At 32.6% G+C, this 14,379-nt stretch overlaps 1 protein-coding gene across 5 annotated transcripts in view; it reads left to right on the top strand.

The window, feature by feature from the left end:
* The window catches only part of LOC110105268 (splicing factor U2af large subunit B-like), a 32,899-nt gene extending 25,214 nt beyond the window's left edge, over positions 1-7,685 (top strand). For 3 of the 5 annotated variants that reach the window (XM_020834694.2, XM_020834693.2, XM_020834695.2), the window contains exons 11-13: positions 2,208-2,343; positions 2,542-2,609; positions 7,336-7,473. In XM_020834694.2, coding sequence (XP_020690353.1) covers positions 2,208-2,343; positions 2,542-2,609; positions 7,336-7,473 — 342 coding nt within the window. Of the gene's footprint in view, positions 1-2,207; positions 2,344-2,541; positions 2,610-7,335 lie in introns of all 5 variants that reach the window. The other 2 variants (XM_020834691.2, XM_028696087.1) reach the window with 2 other exon arrangements.
* The last annotated feature ends 6,694 nt before the right edge of the window (positions 7,686-14,379 follow it).

Below are 14,379 nucleotides of genomic sequence, written 5' to 3'. Positions count from 1 at the left end.
TACGTGGCTCTCTAGCATTCTTAGGAGTCATTCTTGCCATGATGCTTTTTATCCTCCCAGTTTACCGTATATTTATTTATGGGTCCCTTCACACCTGCACTTGACATTGTTGACAAAGATGATGAGGAATATTCATCACTACGCTTGCTCCTATAATAAGATCAACATCAATTCTTTTATCAAATTGTCATCATGTCAAATACTTTGACATCGTTATTTTATTCATGTATGCTCAGATCTTTTCTTTCACTTATTTAGGCACCTTAGCGCATTGTGCAATATTTTTGTGTGAGCCAAAATGGTGCTCCTCCTTGTAACACCCTTTTTAAAAACTTTCTTGCAGTAGTTACACTTTAGATAAACATATGTTTTCTCATTTCCTCTAACTTGCACACACTATCTCCATGTCAGATTCTTTCTATATTCGTTGTACTTTTATCTAACAACTTTTAATTTTGAAAAGAAGTTTGAACATGTGAATTATCAAGAAAGAAGTACTGACTAAACAAATAAGAAATTTTAGATTTAGGAAACAAAAAACCAAATTCTGAAGTTATGGATATGAAGAGGTACTATGGAGAAGAGACGAGTCCCTTGGCTCTTGTTGAAGAAGGCTTGGCAAGTAGTTAGGAAGGAGGTGACTCGTGACTAGGAAGGAGCGGCATGTGATGGCGAATAAGAGTTTAGTATGCTGGAACATGTGAGCTGAGAGGTTAGGATTGTAGGAGCTTTGGATGTGTGGTTTCTTTGTGTGAAAGTGAGAGCAAGAGATAGAGGGGGCATGGTTGGTTAGTAAGAAAATGATTTTTTTAATGCCTAAAACCTTAATATTTTGAGGCTCACCCCTCATGAAGATTGAGGTAAGGCATGCCTCACATTATGTGAAGCATATGTATTTCCTAAAAATCTTGAGGCGCACGCCTCAAGATAACAAATACTAAATTGTACTGAGGCATGCTTTAAATTACATCATTTTAAGCCAAATTTTTTGTTATAGTTCAAACTTAAAAATTGCTTTTTTTTCTCTATCAATGGTTTTTTTATTGTAAATTCAGCCTTTATTCTTTTCATGTAAAAAAGATTTTGAAGTCACATGAATTGAGTTATGTGCTGTAATTAGTACAAATCCCTTATCCTTATGTAGCGCTCTGGTTAGTCTTTGACGATTCTTAGTTAGTTGAGGTCAGTAATTTAACATGTACTATATCCGCGTGGTTAGTATTTGTTTGGTTATGTGAACACTTAATCAAGAGCTGCAATTATTGCCAAGAACACTGCAGCAATTGTTTACATGGTTTTTTTGTCGATTGATTCACTAAACCTGAACTTAGAATGGCTGTTCTTTGATTATTCTTGTAAAACTTGGGTTGGAGGCTTGGAGCATCCATCTCATCACATAATACTTAGTTGTCTCAAAACTATTCCTTTGTGCATTCAGTTATATATTCCACACCTCCCTACCATTGAACAATTGTATGCCCCCTCACAAATAGTTGGCAAATAAGTCTGGTAACACCCACAAAAAATACATATTGATACCCAACTCCAAATAACACTTGCATGGATGGCACATGTGTCACCTGTACCGGTAGATGCCCCTCCCTAAGATTTAGGCTGTTCTACAGGTAAATATATATTATCATGGTCTATAAAAAAAGTAGATCTTAGCAACTATAAGAACTTCTTGGGATATATTTTTGCCTAATTTGAATCATTCATGCCTCAGGCCTATGCTAAAAAAGGTAGAGGTAGATCTAAAAGGGCTTGGGTAGAAAGTATCAGAAATAACCTTTTTTTATTAGATTTAAATAAGAGTTTGACTCTTAATAGGATACAATGGAGAAAAAGGATTTGTGTAGTCAACCCCACAGTGGGATAAATACTTGATGTTGTTGTTGTTGAATCATTCATGCATATGGCTATCCTGCATTTAAATCTACTTTAAGTTATTTATAGGATTAATAATAGTCTAAATTTTCATATATCTGGCATGTTTAATCTTGTTTTGCTTGTTTAGCTTTTCTTAGAAATTTCACATGATTGACTATTTTGGTTTTCAGTCTCACAGTTTCTTTCAGTGTTTTTTTAATTTTTTTTTTTGCAAAAAAGTGTTGCATGTAAGCAATAAATAATTTGTTGAGTTCATTGGATGCTCAATATTAGTTTATGTGTTTATGATCGTTTTTAAATTTTCTAATTTCGGGCAGGAGCTTGCGTTACAAGTGGGATCCCTTCCAACAAAGATTGTCTGCTTAACTCAAGTGGTTAGTGCAGATGATTTGAAAGATGATGAGGAATACGAAGAAATTTTGGATGACATGAAGGGAGAGTGTGGAAAATATGGTATGGATTTGTTATGTTAAAGATTGTTTAACTTTGTGTTTCTTTAGTTTGCTGGTAAATTCTTGCGTGGAACATATGGGCAACTTTTCTCGCCCCCTATCCCATGAAAGTATTCAATTGTTAGGATGACATTTAGATGTACTTTTTGCTGTTTTTTTTTTTGGTTCATTTAAGAACTGAAAATTGCTTGTTTTTCAGGCAATTTGGTGAATGTTGTCATCCCTCGTCCAGGCCCTCACGGAGAAGTGGTACATGGAGTTGGAAGGGTGAGTTTGCTTTTAGTTATAAGGAGGTTCAAATTTTGCTATTGTTGCTTATGCTAAATGAAGTCTATATTATATAAAATGTATGTTTTAAAAAATAATGTTTTTTCTTTTCATTCATTTTGTAAATGAAATCATTATCATTATATTAATTTTTGTTAAGTCAATGTTGATTTGTATTAATTAAGTCTAAATAAGTGTTGGATCTACATATATTGTTGATTTTCAATATGCGTTAACATGTTTTCTAACTTCAAACAACTAAATAAGCTGTAGGAAAATTGTTCATTTTCTTCGTTACCTTATTTTGGAGATGACATTTATTACCCTAAGTTGCAACCTTTTATATGAATACTGTTGAAGGCATATATTTGTTGTGTATTATTGATTGATTACATTTGCCTATAAAAACATATATTTCTAATAATAATACACTCCTATGTTGCACATATACGCCTATTTATGAGGCATGCTGTATCGGACACGTGTCAGATACAGATACGCCTCCGATACGGCACAGATACGTGTCAGATACGGCTTTGCCGTTTCCAATTAAAATATTATTTAAATTTGATCGGACACGCGTATCCCATACGTGTGTCCTATTTTTAAAAAAATACTCGGTACTCGGTACCGCTCGGTACTCGGTACCGCTCGATACTCGGTACAACTCAGTACCGCTAGTACTCGGTACTGCTCGGTACCGCTAGTACTCGGTACCGCTCAGTATTCGATATCGCTCGGTACTGCTCGGTACCAACCATTAAAAAAGCGGACGAGGCGTCCACATCGAGTAGCGCCTCAAGTCTAGGCGGAAGTCATGCGTATCAGGGCTTACGCCTCAAACCATCCAGCGAAGCCTACGATTTTTTCGCACAAGGCGTACGCATTAAAGCGTAACGCCTCGGGGCAGTATGAGGCACCGCCTCAAAATTTTTTATTCGGTATATATGTAAATACGACGCAGCCGATTCGTGTTTGTGTATTTGCGTATAGGATTAGGGCTTCCTGTGAGAATTGAAAGGCGAACTATAGGCGAAGCCGTGAGGGAAAGAGACGAAGCCGTGAGTGCAGGAGACGAAGTCAGAAGGAGACGACGCAGGAAACGAATCCAAAAGCAATAACGATTTCGAAAGCAGGAAATGAAGCCGAAGTTGTGAGTGCAGGAAACGTTCAGGCCTCGATTAGGTCGGAAGAGCAGGTGAGCGGTGTTGTGGCCTTGACTTTGAGGTGCAGTAACGAAAGCTTGAATAACTCCTGATTCGGCTTTCTTTCATTCGTTCGCTCAGTACATGCTTGGTACCGAGCAGGTACAAGCTCGGTACCGCTCAGTACATGCTCGGTACTGCTCAGTACATGCTCGGTACTGCTCAGTACATGCTTGGTACAGCTAGGTACATGCTCGGTATTGAGCGGTACATGCTCGGTACCACTAGGTACACACTCGGTACCGAGCAGTATATGCTCGGTACTGAGCGGTACATGCTCGGTACTGAGCTGTACATGCTCTATTCCGAGCAGTATATGCTCGGTACTGAGCGGTGCTGGCTCGGTACTGAGCGGTACATGCTCGGTACTGAGCGGTACGTGCTCGGTACTGAGCATATACAACAAGTAGAATTTCAAAATTACTCTTATAATCCATAACTCGCTCCCATAGTTTTAAAGTATGACACATTAACTTAATTCCTCTATAATTTGCACACTCATGTGCATCACCTTTATTCTTAAAAATAGAAATTAACACACTCATTTTCCACTCATTTGGCATCTTTTTAGTCTTCAAAACAGACAAAAAAATGACATCCCCTCAAAATTAGCACGGAAATTACATTTGAAATATTAAAGTGCGAGCAATATCGAGAAAATAACGATGTTTGCATTCAACTATTCTATTTTGCTAAGATGTATATGGAAAGGATGATTGATTTATAATATACTATTTTCAATAGAGAAGAGCATTTTTAGCACAAAGAGTTCTTATTTGAATAAAATATATACTTCTTATTCTTGATAGAATAGTTAGATTGTAAATAAGGTTGTAAGCTTGACACGTCTATATATAACTCGTTGTAACTCCAATGATGTCATCAATAATGAACATAAACTAATAAAGACCTAATGGGTAGGCATTGTCCCTCAAATGTCTGTTTGAACTAAACCTAAAGGTGCACTATTATGTAAATAGGAAGAAAAGAGGAAGGAAACTCAATCATTTTTACCAAATTTTTATCCTCTTCAAAGTATTATTCAGATTTTACTAGATTTTTTTTTGTGATCCATTTTTCAATAGACATATATTTGAACAAAGGAATTTGTCCAAGGCTAACTATTGTCTATGCTCTTCACAATAATCATGATGGATAAAGTACCTATTCAAATGAATTCCAGGTGATGTTACTGTGTGGATCCAGATAGGAAACTATATTGAATTAGAAGTACTTGAAGCCTTTGGAAAGTCTTTTAAAAATTTTCAGTTTTAAAATTTTAAAATAAAGGATGATACATGAGTGAAGCTTTGAAAATAATGAAGAGGGTGACTCATATGGAAGTTTCATTGATAAAAGGAAATCAATGATAAGGCAAGGCAAGCATTACCAATGAGATAATAAATACGACCAAACACTTCAACTAGTCATCTTCTTTGTGTTGAGACATTGAAAGACAGTAAAATTGATAGAAGTTATTAAAATGTTATTTGCTTTGATTAGACAATTTATAAGACAAAAAATGTTGAATGAAGTCATGAACATGTAGCAATGTCTAATGTTAATGGAACATATAGCAAACCTTTTCCTGTAATCAGAGTAGATCTATCAAGAATAATAAGATGTGGAGGTGTGGCATGATAAATGATGAAAATAATTCTTAGTTACTTATTGTATAAGAAGAACCATCATAATCTATAACTCAAGGTGTACCAGAATGACAGTTGCAGTTACAGTCACGACAATTGATAAACGACATATGAAAATAGTTCAGAAAACGATCATATAGTCTAAAACAGCTTCACACGTTCAAAATTTCCCTCCTAACTTTCCCCCTCCAGCTCCACGCGGATCGCGCCTTCCGCCCGACCCGTCCGTCTCCGCCTCGCGTAGAATTGGACCGGTCCAACCGGCCCAGGATGGGCCGGTCTAACAAAAGGATGATTGATTTATAATATAATATTTTCAATAGAGAAGAGCATTATTAGCACAAAGAGCTCTTTCCTTATTTGAATAAAATATATACTTCTTATTCTTGATAGAATAGTTTGAATGTAAATAAGGTTTTAAGCTTGAAACGTCTATAAATAGCTCGTTGTAACTCCAGTGATGTCATCAATAATGAACATAAACTAATAAAGAACTAGATGGGTAGGCATTGTCCCTCAAATGTCTGTTTGAACTAAACCTAAAGGTGCACTATTATGTGAATTGAAAGAAAAGAGGAAGGAAACTCGATCATTTTTACCAAATTTTTAGCCTCTTCAAAGTATTATTCAGATTTGACTAGATTTATTTTTATTTTTATTTTTGTGATCCATTTTTCAATAGACATATTTGAACAAAGGAATTTGTCCAAGGCTAACTACTGTCTATGCCTTTTCACAATAATCATGATGGATAAAGCACCTATTCAAATGAATTCCAAGTGATGTTACGGTGTGGATCCAGATAGGAAACAATATTGAATTAGAAGTACTTGAAGCCTTTGGAAAGTCTTTTAAAAAATTTCAGTTTAAAATTTTAAAATAAAGAATGAGACATGAGTGAAGCTTTGAAAATAATGAAGAGGGTGAATCATATGGAAGTTTAATTGATAAGTTGAAACATTGAAAGATAATAAAATGGATAGAAGTTATTAAAATGTTATTTGCTTTTATTAGACAATTTATAAGACCAAAAAGGTTGAATGAAGTCATGAACATGTAACAATGTCTAATGTTAATGGAACATATAGCAAACCTTTTCCTGTGATCAGAGTAGATTTATCAAGAATAATAAGATGTGGAGGTGTGTATGAGAACCATCATAATCTATAACTCAAGGTGTACCAGAATGAGCAGTTGCAGTTACAGTCACGACAATTGATAAACGGAATATTAAAATAGTTCAGAAAACGATCATATAGTCCTATTGGGAAATGGTCATTGAGCCAAAAGTACTAGTGGGATTGGCAATATTAGAGCCAAAGACATGTTGGGCATAAGAGGATAGCCAAACTTAGCCCAACAATAGTTATATGAGTGATTGGCCAATTGAAAATGCTAACATGGTGATAAAGAGTTACAATCATGACCATAAATATCGTTGTTGCCACCATGCGCATGAGAACTATGGCCACCTTTTGTTCTTGCAACACGAGCAATATTGTTAGGGCTAGAAGAGAAGAAATAGATAACTTAATGACCTGGAGAGGCGGGGTATGGTGGCTAGGTTTGTTAACCTAGCTTTGATATCATGTTGGAGAGGAAAATATTTGTTGTGTATTGTTTATTCATCAATGTGCATATGCATATAGATAATTAAAATGAATATAAATAGAGATAGTAAAGAGGTAATATCCTCAATTATGAGCATATAATATGCCAACAAAAATACAATTTTTTAATCTCTCATTTTCCTATAATAGTAAATACCAATATCTACGGCCTACATTCAAATTTTTCTTATGCCTTTTCCTAAATTTTTAGCCACATTCTTGTTACTACTCTCTTACCTAAGTTTTTGTGTTTTCTCCTTAGGTTTTCTTGGAATATGACAACATTAATGGAGCTGTAAAAGCTCGATTACGATTGCATGGAAGGAAGTTCGATGGAAATCAGGCGGTCGCAGTTTTTTACCCCGAAAACATGTATGCGAAAGGCGAATACGGTGGCTAACTATCTATTTCACTAATCCATCTACTTGTTAATGCTTGTTTCTGTGTTGTAGTATGATATGTTTAAATATTAATATAAAATTCAAACTTCTCATATATATCCTCACAAGCAATCAAATGTTTCCAAAGAGTGCTTAATGTAATGAGGCGATGGCAGATGCTATTCTTTTACTCATTTTCTTAAGGTTAGTTTAATTATATTCTGCAAAACCATATGATGTTATCTTCTTTCTTGTTCCATTGTCTTGCTCTTTTGTCTTATTAGAGAAAATATTAAGGTTTTGTTTGGGACGGCTTTCTTACTGCTTTTTAAAGCAACTTTTAAGTACAAAAATTTTAATTTTTATACTAAAAAGATGCTTTAAAAAGCAATAATAAAGCCATCCTAATGCGGACATCCAACCGTCCATGTTTATCCGAGCAGAAGTTGAAGATCGACGGCTGAGATCCCTTCATTTTATCTTATTTTATTAATTGTAATTTTTATTTAATTATGCATTTTTCTTTTTTACCCTTAAGGGATTTGTTTTATGTAAGCCCAATGGGCAAAATTGTCTTTTAATTTCTTTTAAGGCCTATATATAGATGCTTTTGCTCTTGTATTAGAAGATGATGGATTATTAAAAAAAGAAGGATTTAGAGCCTTTGTCTTGATCTCTGTGTGAGTTCTGGAGAGGAAAAGTCTTATATGGGAGGACAATCTTGTTTCCACCAGCTGCGGGAAGATCCGGGCTCGTGGATTGAAGTCCCTCGGGGAGGGCAACGTAGTACCCACCAGCCGCAGGAAGAGTCCGGGCTCGTGGTTGGTATCATTTTTATTTTTATTTTTTATTTTTTTTTATCCGTCCTCTCATCTATAGTCTCCATCATTCATCATCCGTTTTTATTTTATTTCGTTTGATTTTGGTTAACTTTTCTTTTGGATCAAACATCAACTCCTCCATCTCCATAGTGGGCCTATCACCTCACCCCTAGTACATCACATCCCAAACGAAGCCTAAGTGTATTGGTATATCCTTATCATTAAATTGAGTTGATAGTTTTTTTATTTGTCCCTAACGAACCGATCAAACTATACTGTTTTGCAAACCTATTAAAACTCCTCAGGTACAGGAACTTGTAAGACAAAACTGAACGTGGTTGAACCAAATCCTCGTTGTGTGGAGATTACAAGCCTCGCATTTGCTGCCAATTAATTCTCAGCAGGTCAGACTCTCTTCTAGCTTTTCACTTCGAAGAAATATTTTTTATATTCATAACTGCCAGTATAGACAATACACCACATGACTTGTTTAAGCTGAAGAACAAATGACCTTATTATATTTGTGAAAACTGGAATCTGAAAAAAAAAAAAGCTAATTGAAAGGGACATGGCATTTATAGTAAATTTAGGATGGCAGGTTGGTCGGGGAATCCTGTTGAAATCTTATTAAATATTTGCTTTGAATTGAATGAAATACAAGGCCCCCCCTACTGGTCTCTGGTGCTTACATATGGCTTCATGTACTGAACTCTTCATTTATTCCAGCCTTCAATATTTTTTACACAGACGCAGGAACTTCCACTTGAACATTTCAATAATAAGAAATCAACATAGAAAATATATAAATTACCATTTTATTTATATGGTGACATAATATGCTAAGTTTTTGTTTTAAAAATTTGTATTGTGCCTATAAAGAAACTCCCATTAAAGAAGATATTGCGATAAGGGATAAACATGTAAGTGATGATATGGTTGGATGCCAACTCACAGGTAAGAATTAGTAGTATATTTATTTGTTTGAGATTGAGATTTTGTTTTGGATAATTTTTTTAAATATTTTTTAAAACAGTTTTTTAGTATAAAAATATTTCGTTCAAGAATTTTTTTGTATTAAAAACTGTTTTAGAAAACAGTAAGAAAGCTATCCCTAATGAAGCTCGAGTGATTTACGTAATTTATGCTTTTTGGGAGTTTTTGCTATTATGTTATTTGTTTGAATGAATTTTTGGTGCATGGGAGTTGATGGTGTTGAAACGTTTGGAGTTCATTTATAATTAGTTTATATTTATATCATTTTATTTATATTTAATGTGAAAGAAAATTATTTTGGACATTTTAAATAAGTATTCTTTTTGTTTTATTGACTACTATAAAAGTTGGTGGTGGTGGTTGTTGATAGTTATGATTGGAAGTCTTCAGTTTTAATTAAAAAAAAAAAAAGAACATCTAAAAAGGTTCCAAAAATTATTTTAAGGATTAAAAAAAGATAAAAATAGCAAAAAGAATGAAAATCAAACATATTTTTTAAAAGTAAAAATTAAAAAGTGATTCAAAGCATCTCTTTGTGTTTTGAGTAGAAAGAACTAATTTCGTGAGTTTTACTTAAGGAGAAGATTATTAATGAGGAGATTTAAAAATATTGAATAATTAATTCTTATTTATTAATTTCGTTTTTTTTAATTATTTGAAGATAAATTTGATAATAGATGTATATGACCTAAGATTAGCACTTGTCATTAAGGACATTTTAATTTTATAAACATTTTGATTCATATTTTAAAAAGAAGATTACCCTTAGAATGCTTTCTAGAAGGGTTTATTACATTGTGGTTTGGCTATTGAATTAAAATTTGAACTTCTTTGCCCTTTCCTGGAATTCATATTCTCTTTAACTATTCCAATTTCATTTCATTAATATTTATTTTTTATAAGCCTTTGCAAATAGATGAGCTATTTCTAACTTTTGAATACCTTTTAACCTTTTATAGCTCTTGCATTACTTTAAATGTATGTTACTTAGAATTTTGGAAAAAATAAAATAAAAAAGAACTTTTTATAGGTTTTGAAATTAATTGTTATTAACAATATATTTTGAAAATAGTCTATATTACTAAATACCTTTAAATTGAATAACAATCTTCTTAATCAGAATGACTAAGAATGATTTGATTCCTTAATTAGAAGTCTTCACTCAAGATTGGATTGTTTTTGGTTTATACAAAAATTTCTATGAATTATAAGATATTTATTTATGTGATTTGAATGTCTTGGGTTTTGTTTGGAATGACTTTCTTGCTGCATTTTAAAACAGTTTTTTAGTATAAAAATTTAAAATTTTCATTAAAAATTTGTTTTAAGAAGCAATAAGAAAGATATCTAAAATGAAGCTTTAGTTTTAATTTCTATAATTTAACCCCAAATTTAAGGTTATGATGTGATATGATATACAATAAGAATAAGAAGAAAGCTGGATAGGGTTCCAAACCTATTTTAATGTGATCTAAATTCTAAAGGGAAGCCTTTGTTTGATGATAATGTTTAATACTCTGGGTGTAATTTGAATGGGATTTCTCACCTTGTTGCTAGAAGAATTAAAATGTTTATTGTTCTTCAACTGATTTAACTTATTTTTATTATAGAACCTTGGTGTAAATAGATAATCTTAACTATTTTATGCACCTCTTATAAAATTTGTGATCCCAACAACCTCTATGTATGTTTCCTTATACTTGTTTAGACCCCTTAAATTTATTTTGTTGATGAGCCACACTTGAATTTTTATATTCTTTTGTCAATATCTCAGCCTATTCTTGGCCTTTCAGTTATAGAATTTTTGTTTTGGTTTAATGGTCACAGAAAGGAAGGGGAAATTTTAATTTTGATAAAAATTGGTTGTTTTTATAGTTATCTCCCATATTATAATTTATATTTTTTGTACGGAACAAAATATTATAAATATATATATTTGTAGATGACACTCGACTTTATTAGCGGGGAATCTTCAAGGACTAGAACTTGAGAATTGATGAATAAGAAAGGAAAGGGAAAATAAGAGAAAGATACACTAGTCTATGAGAAGATAGAGCGAGTCACTAATGCTCCCAAAAAAATATTCAAAATTTGCCTCTTCACCTCTTTTTTTAGGACATTTAGGCTAATTAAGCTAATTAAGATAAACTCACACACACATCACATATATAAGACTCGAACTCAATTCCTCTTGATTGATAGCCAAAACTCTCAACTAACAAACCAAGATGAGATGCTTACATCTTCACCTCTTATTTATAGGAATCTGAAGCCTACCGTTAAAACTACATCAAGAAAAATAAAGAAGTGCATCATTATATATGGCTCGTTGTAGGTTGCACATAACTCGTTTCTTGACCTAATAGGTGCAGAGTGACTCTCTATCATATATAATTCAAGTCTAACTTCCTTTATCAATCAATCAAGTATCCCTTATCTACACCAAGTCAAACTAACTTTTTTTTATTATCAAAGATTCTTCCCGCATCCACATCCCATGACTTATAAAAGCTCTCAAAGAATGTAATTCAAAAGTTTTTGGTGATATATTTTCTAAATTTAAGTAGTCTTAAAGTATGTTGGATGGATGTGAGTTGACTTTCCAAGCTACAAAGTGTGGTGCTGACAGGCCAAACTTTAACCTATTTGTATTATCTATAATCGCCTTTGAAGAGTATTTTTGAGAAAGATATCGGTTATTAAATGAGCCCAACTTGATGAAAATAATATAAAATTCCATCATTTTATAGCTTACAAAAAGGTTTTATTAACATAATGTTCTAAATCATATATAAAAAGGAGGATAGTAACCATTTGGTTGAGCAAACTAAAAAAAAAAAAACTTTGCTACATAGCTGATTACATTATATATATATATATATATATATACTTTTGAGCAATCTTTGTTCAACTGAAACCATACATTCTCACTATTTGTTCTCTCTTTGCTTAGCTCAAACTTCTTTATGGTCAATAGAGTCCACTATAAAGTCAAATCAATTAAGATAACATATAAACATTCATTCTCTCTCTCTCTCAACCTAACTCATGGGCTTTATTTACAATCATAATTGAGTCTTGGTATATTTCCGTGGAAAATATTAGATTCAACATGTTAAAATATGCAGTCGGTGGGACATGCATATGATAAGAAACCAAGATGCAAAGCACCATGAGGAAATATCATTATGAAATGATTGACATATTGATTGTATTACCTGTGAACATCTCTACGTATGTGGGTACATTAATATATTGTAAATATTAACTTTAGGTTAAGATTATATATATTCTTTAAATTTAAATTATACCGAACATATACAAGATCGTTGAGCCTTTGATGCTCCAAATAATTCCGTCTCTTTGAGTGGATCTGCTCAAAAAATATTTCAATTTCTCTCGCATCCTGATGAAGATGATGTTTAGCTTATAAGTTTTATAGATATTTTTTAGAAGTTTGGACTAGATCCAATTAAATATCTTCCACCACTCATATGCATATTATCAAGTTAGAGAGCTTAGTAAGTACGCATATTTGAGTAAGTATATACACATATTGACATTAAAAAAGAATTATCATGATGCATTTCTTTCGTTATCGTCAGTGCAATTGGTTTTCCAAAGCTTTCTAAGCTATCACAGAATAATCTGACTTCATTTATTGCAACTGTAGGCTTAGAAACAAACCAGAACGAGCAGAAGATGGTGTTGGCTTCCCGAACGTGCAGAAACCCCAAAACAAGAAGAAGATACACCGAACTGGAACATACACAATACATTTGAATGAATTGTAGATTTTTTTTTCTCTATCGTATAAGCTTGGCCTTCATTAATCTCATCCATCAGATCTTCGTAAACGGCACTATAGCTGAACCGGCTTGTTATCAGAAATCAGGACCGGTTTGAGAAGGTCAATATAGATTTTATGCGAAACCAGTTTTAAAGTGAATCATAACCGGCGGATCCCATCAAATTTCAAAAGCCTTGAGAATGATTGAGGAAATCTCTAGAGAAATCTCGTATGTTGCTTCTCTGATTCGCCGTGACCTTATTTCAACTACTTTAACCCTTTACGATGAATTGCATCTATGAAGGGAAACACCATATAAAGTTCCCCCTTAAAAGGTTTACAAAGGGAGTTGTGGAGGATCAACCATGCATAAGATTTATGATGCTTTCCTTAAATTAATTTGAACAAGTTAGAAAAATATTTAAACATCAATAAATAGTTCACGAATAAAAGTGGTTATCTCTCACTGGGGGTATTTCCGTCCACAAATTATTTTGAAGCATTAAATAAAAACAAAAGCCAAAATTCTCTTCTCTAAATAGCTTATTTATTTAAAAATAATAGTTTTTCTAGGAGTTATTTGAGTTGTTAATATTTTTAATTTTATATTAGCTTATTAAAAAGTTATTATGAATTTTTTGTTAGATATTTATTTTATTGTAAAATATTTTGTTAAAGATATATGGCAGCTAAATTTAATCTTAAAATAAATAAAGATTGCAAGCATTATTTGATATTTTATATAAAGAAATTATAATTTTTATAAATATTTTTTAATTAAATATTTTATACTAATGATGTTTTTTTTTTTTGAAATATCAAACAATAACAAGCTTTTAACTCACTACATGGGGTTGGCTATATGAATGCTTTTTCTCCATTGTGTCTTATCAAGAGTCAAATTCTCATTTAAATTTATTAAAAATTGTTATGTTTATTACTTCCTAACTAAGTTTTTTCGGTATACCTCTATCTTTCTTAACATAGGCTGGATCTAATACATTCACTCTCATGACATGACCATCAAAAGGGCAATATTTTATTTGATCTAATTGTCTAAGACGACTCTCTCTAATCTTATCTTCAACTAGAATTACTCCAACCTTTTCATGTATATACTCATTTCACATACATTCTCTAAGTATAAAGTCACTCATCAACCTAAGCATCCTCATCCCTATGAAACTTAATTTTATGCTTCTCTTTTAATGGCCAATATTTTGCACCATAAAGTATTGTAGGTCTGACCAACTACTTATAAAAAAATTTCTTAAGTTTGAGGTAAATTTTTCTACCAACAATATGCTCAATACATTCCTTCA

This window comes from Dendrobium catenatum, unplaced genomic scaffold (assembly GCF_001605985.2).
Source record: "Dendrobium catenatum unplaced genomic scaffold, ASM160598v2 fragScaff_scaffold_716, whole genome shotgun sequence".
Classification (NCBI taxonomy): Eukaryota; Viridiplantae; Streptophyta; class Magnoliopsida; order Asparagales; family Orchidaceae; genus Dendrobium; species Dendrobium catenatum.
This window is presented reverse-complemented; position numbering and strand designations above follow the sequence as displayed.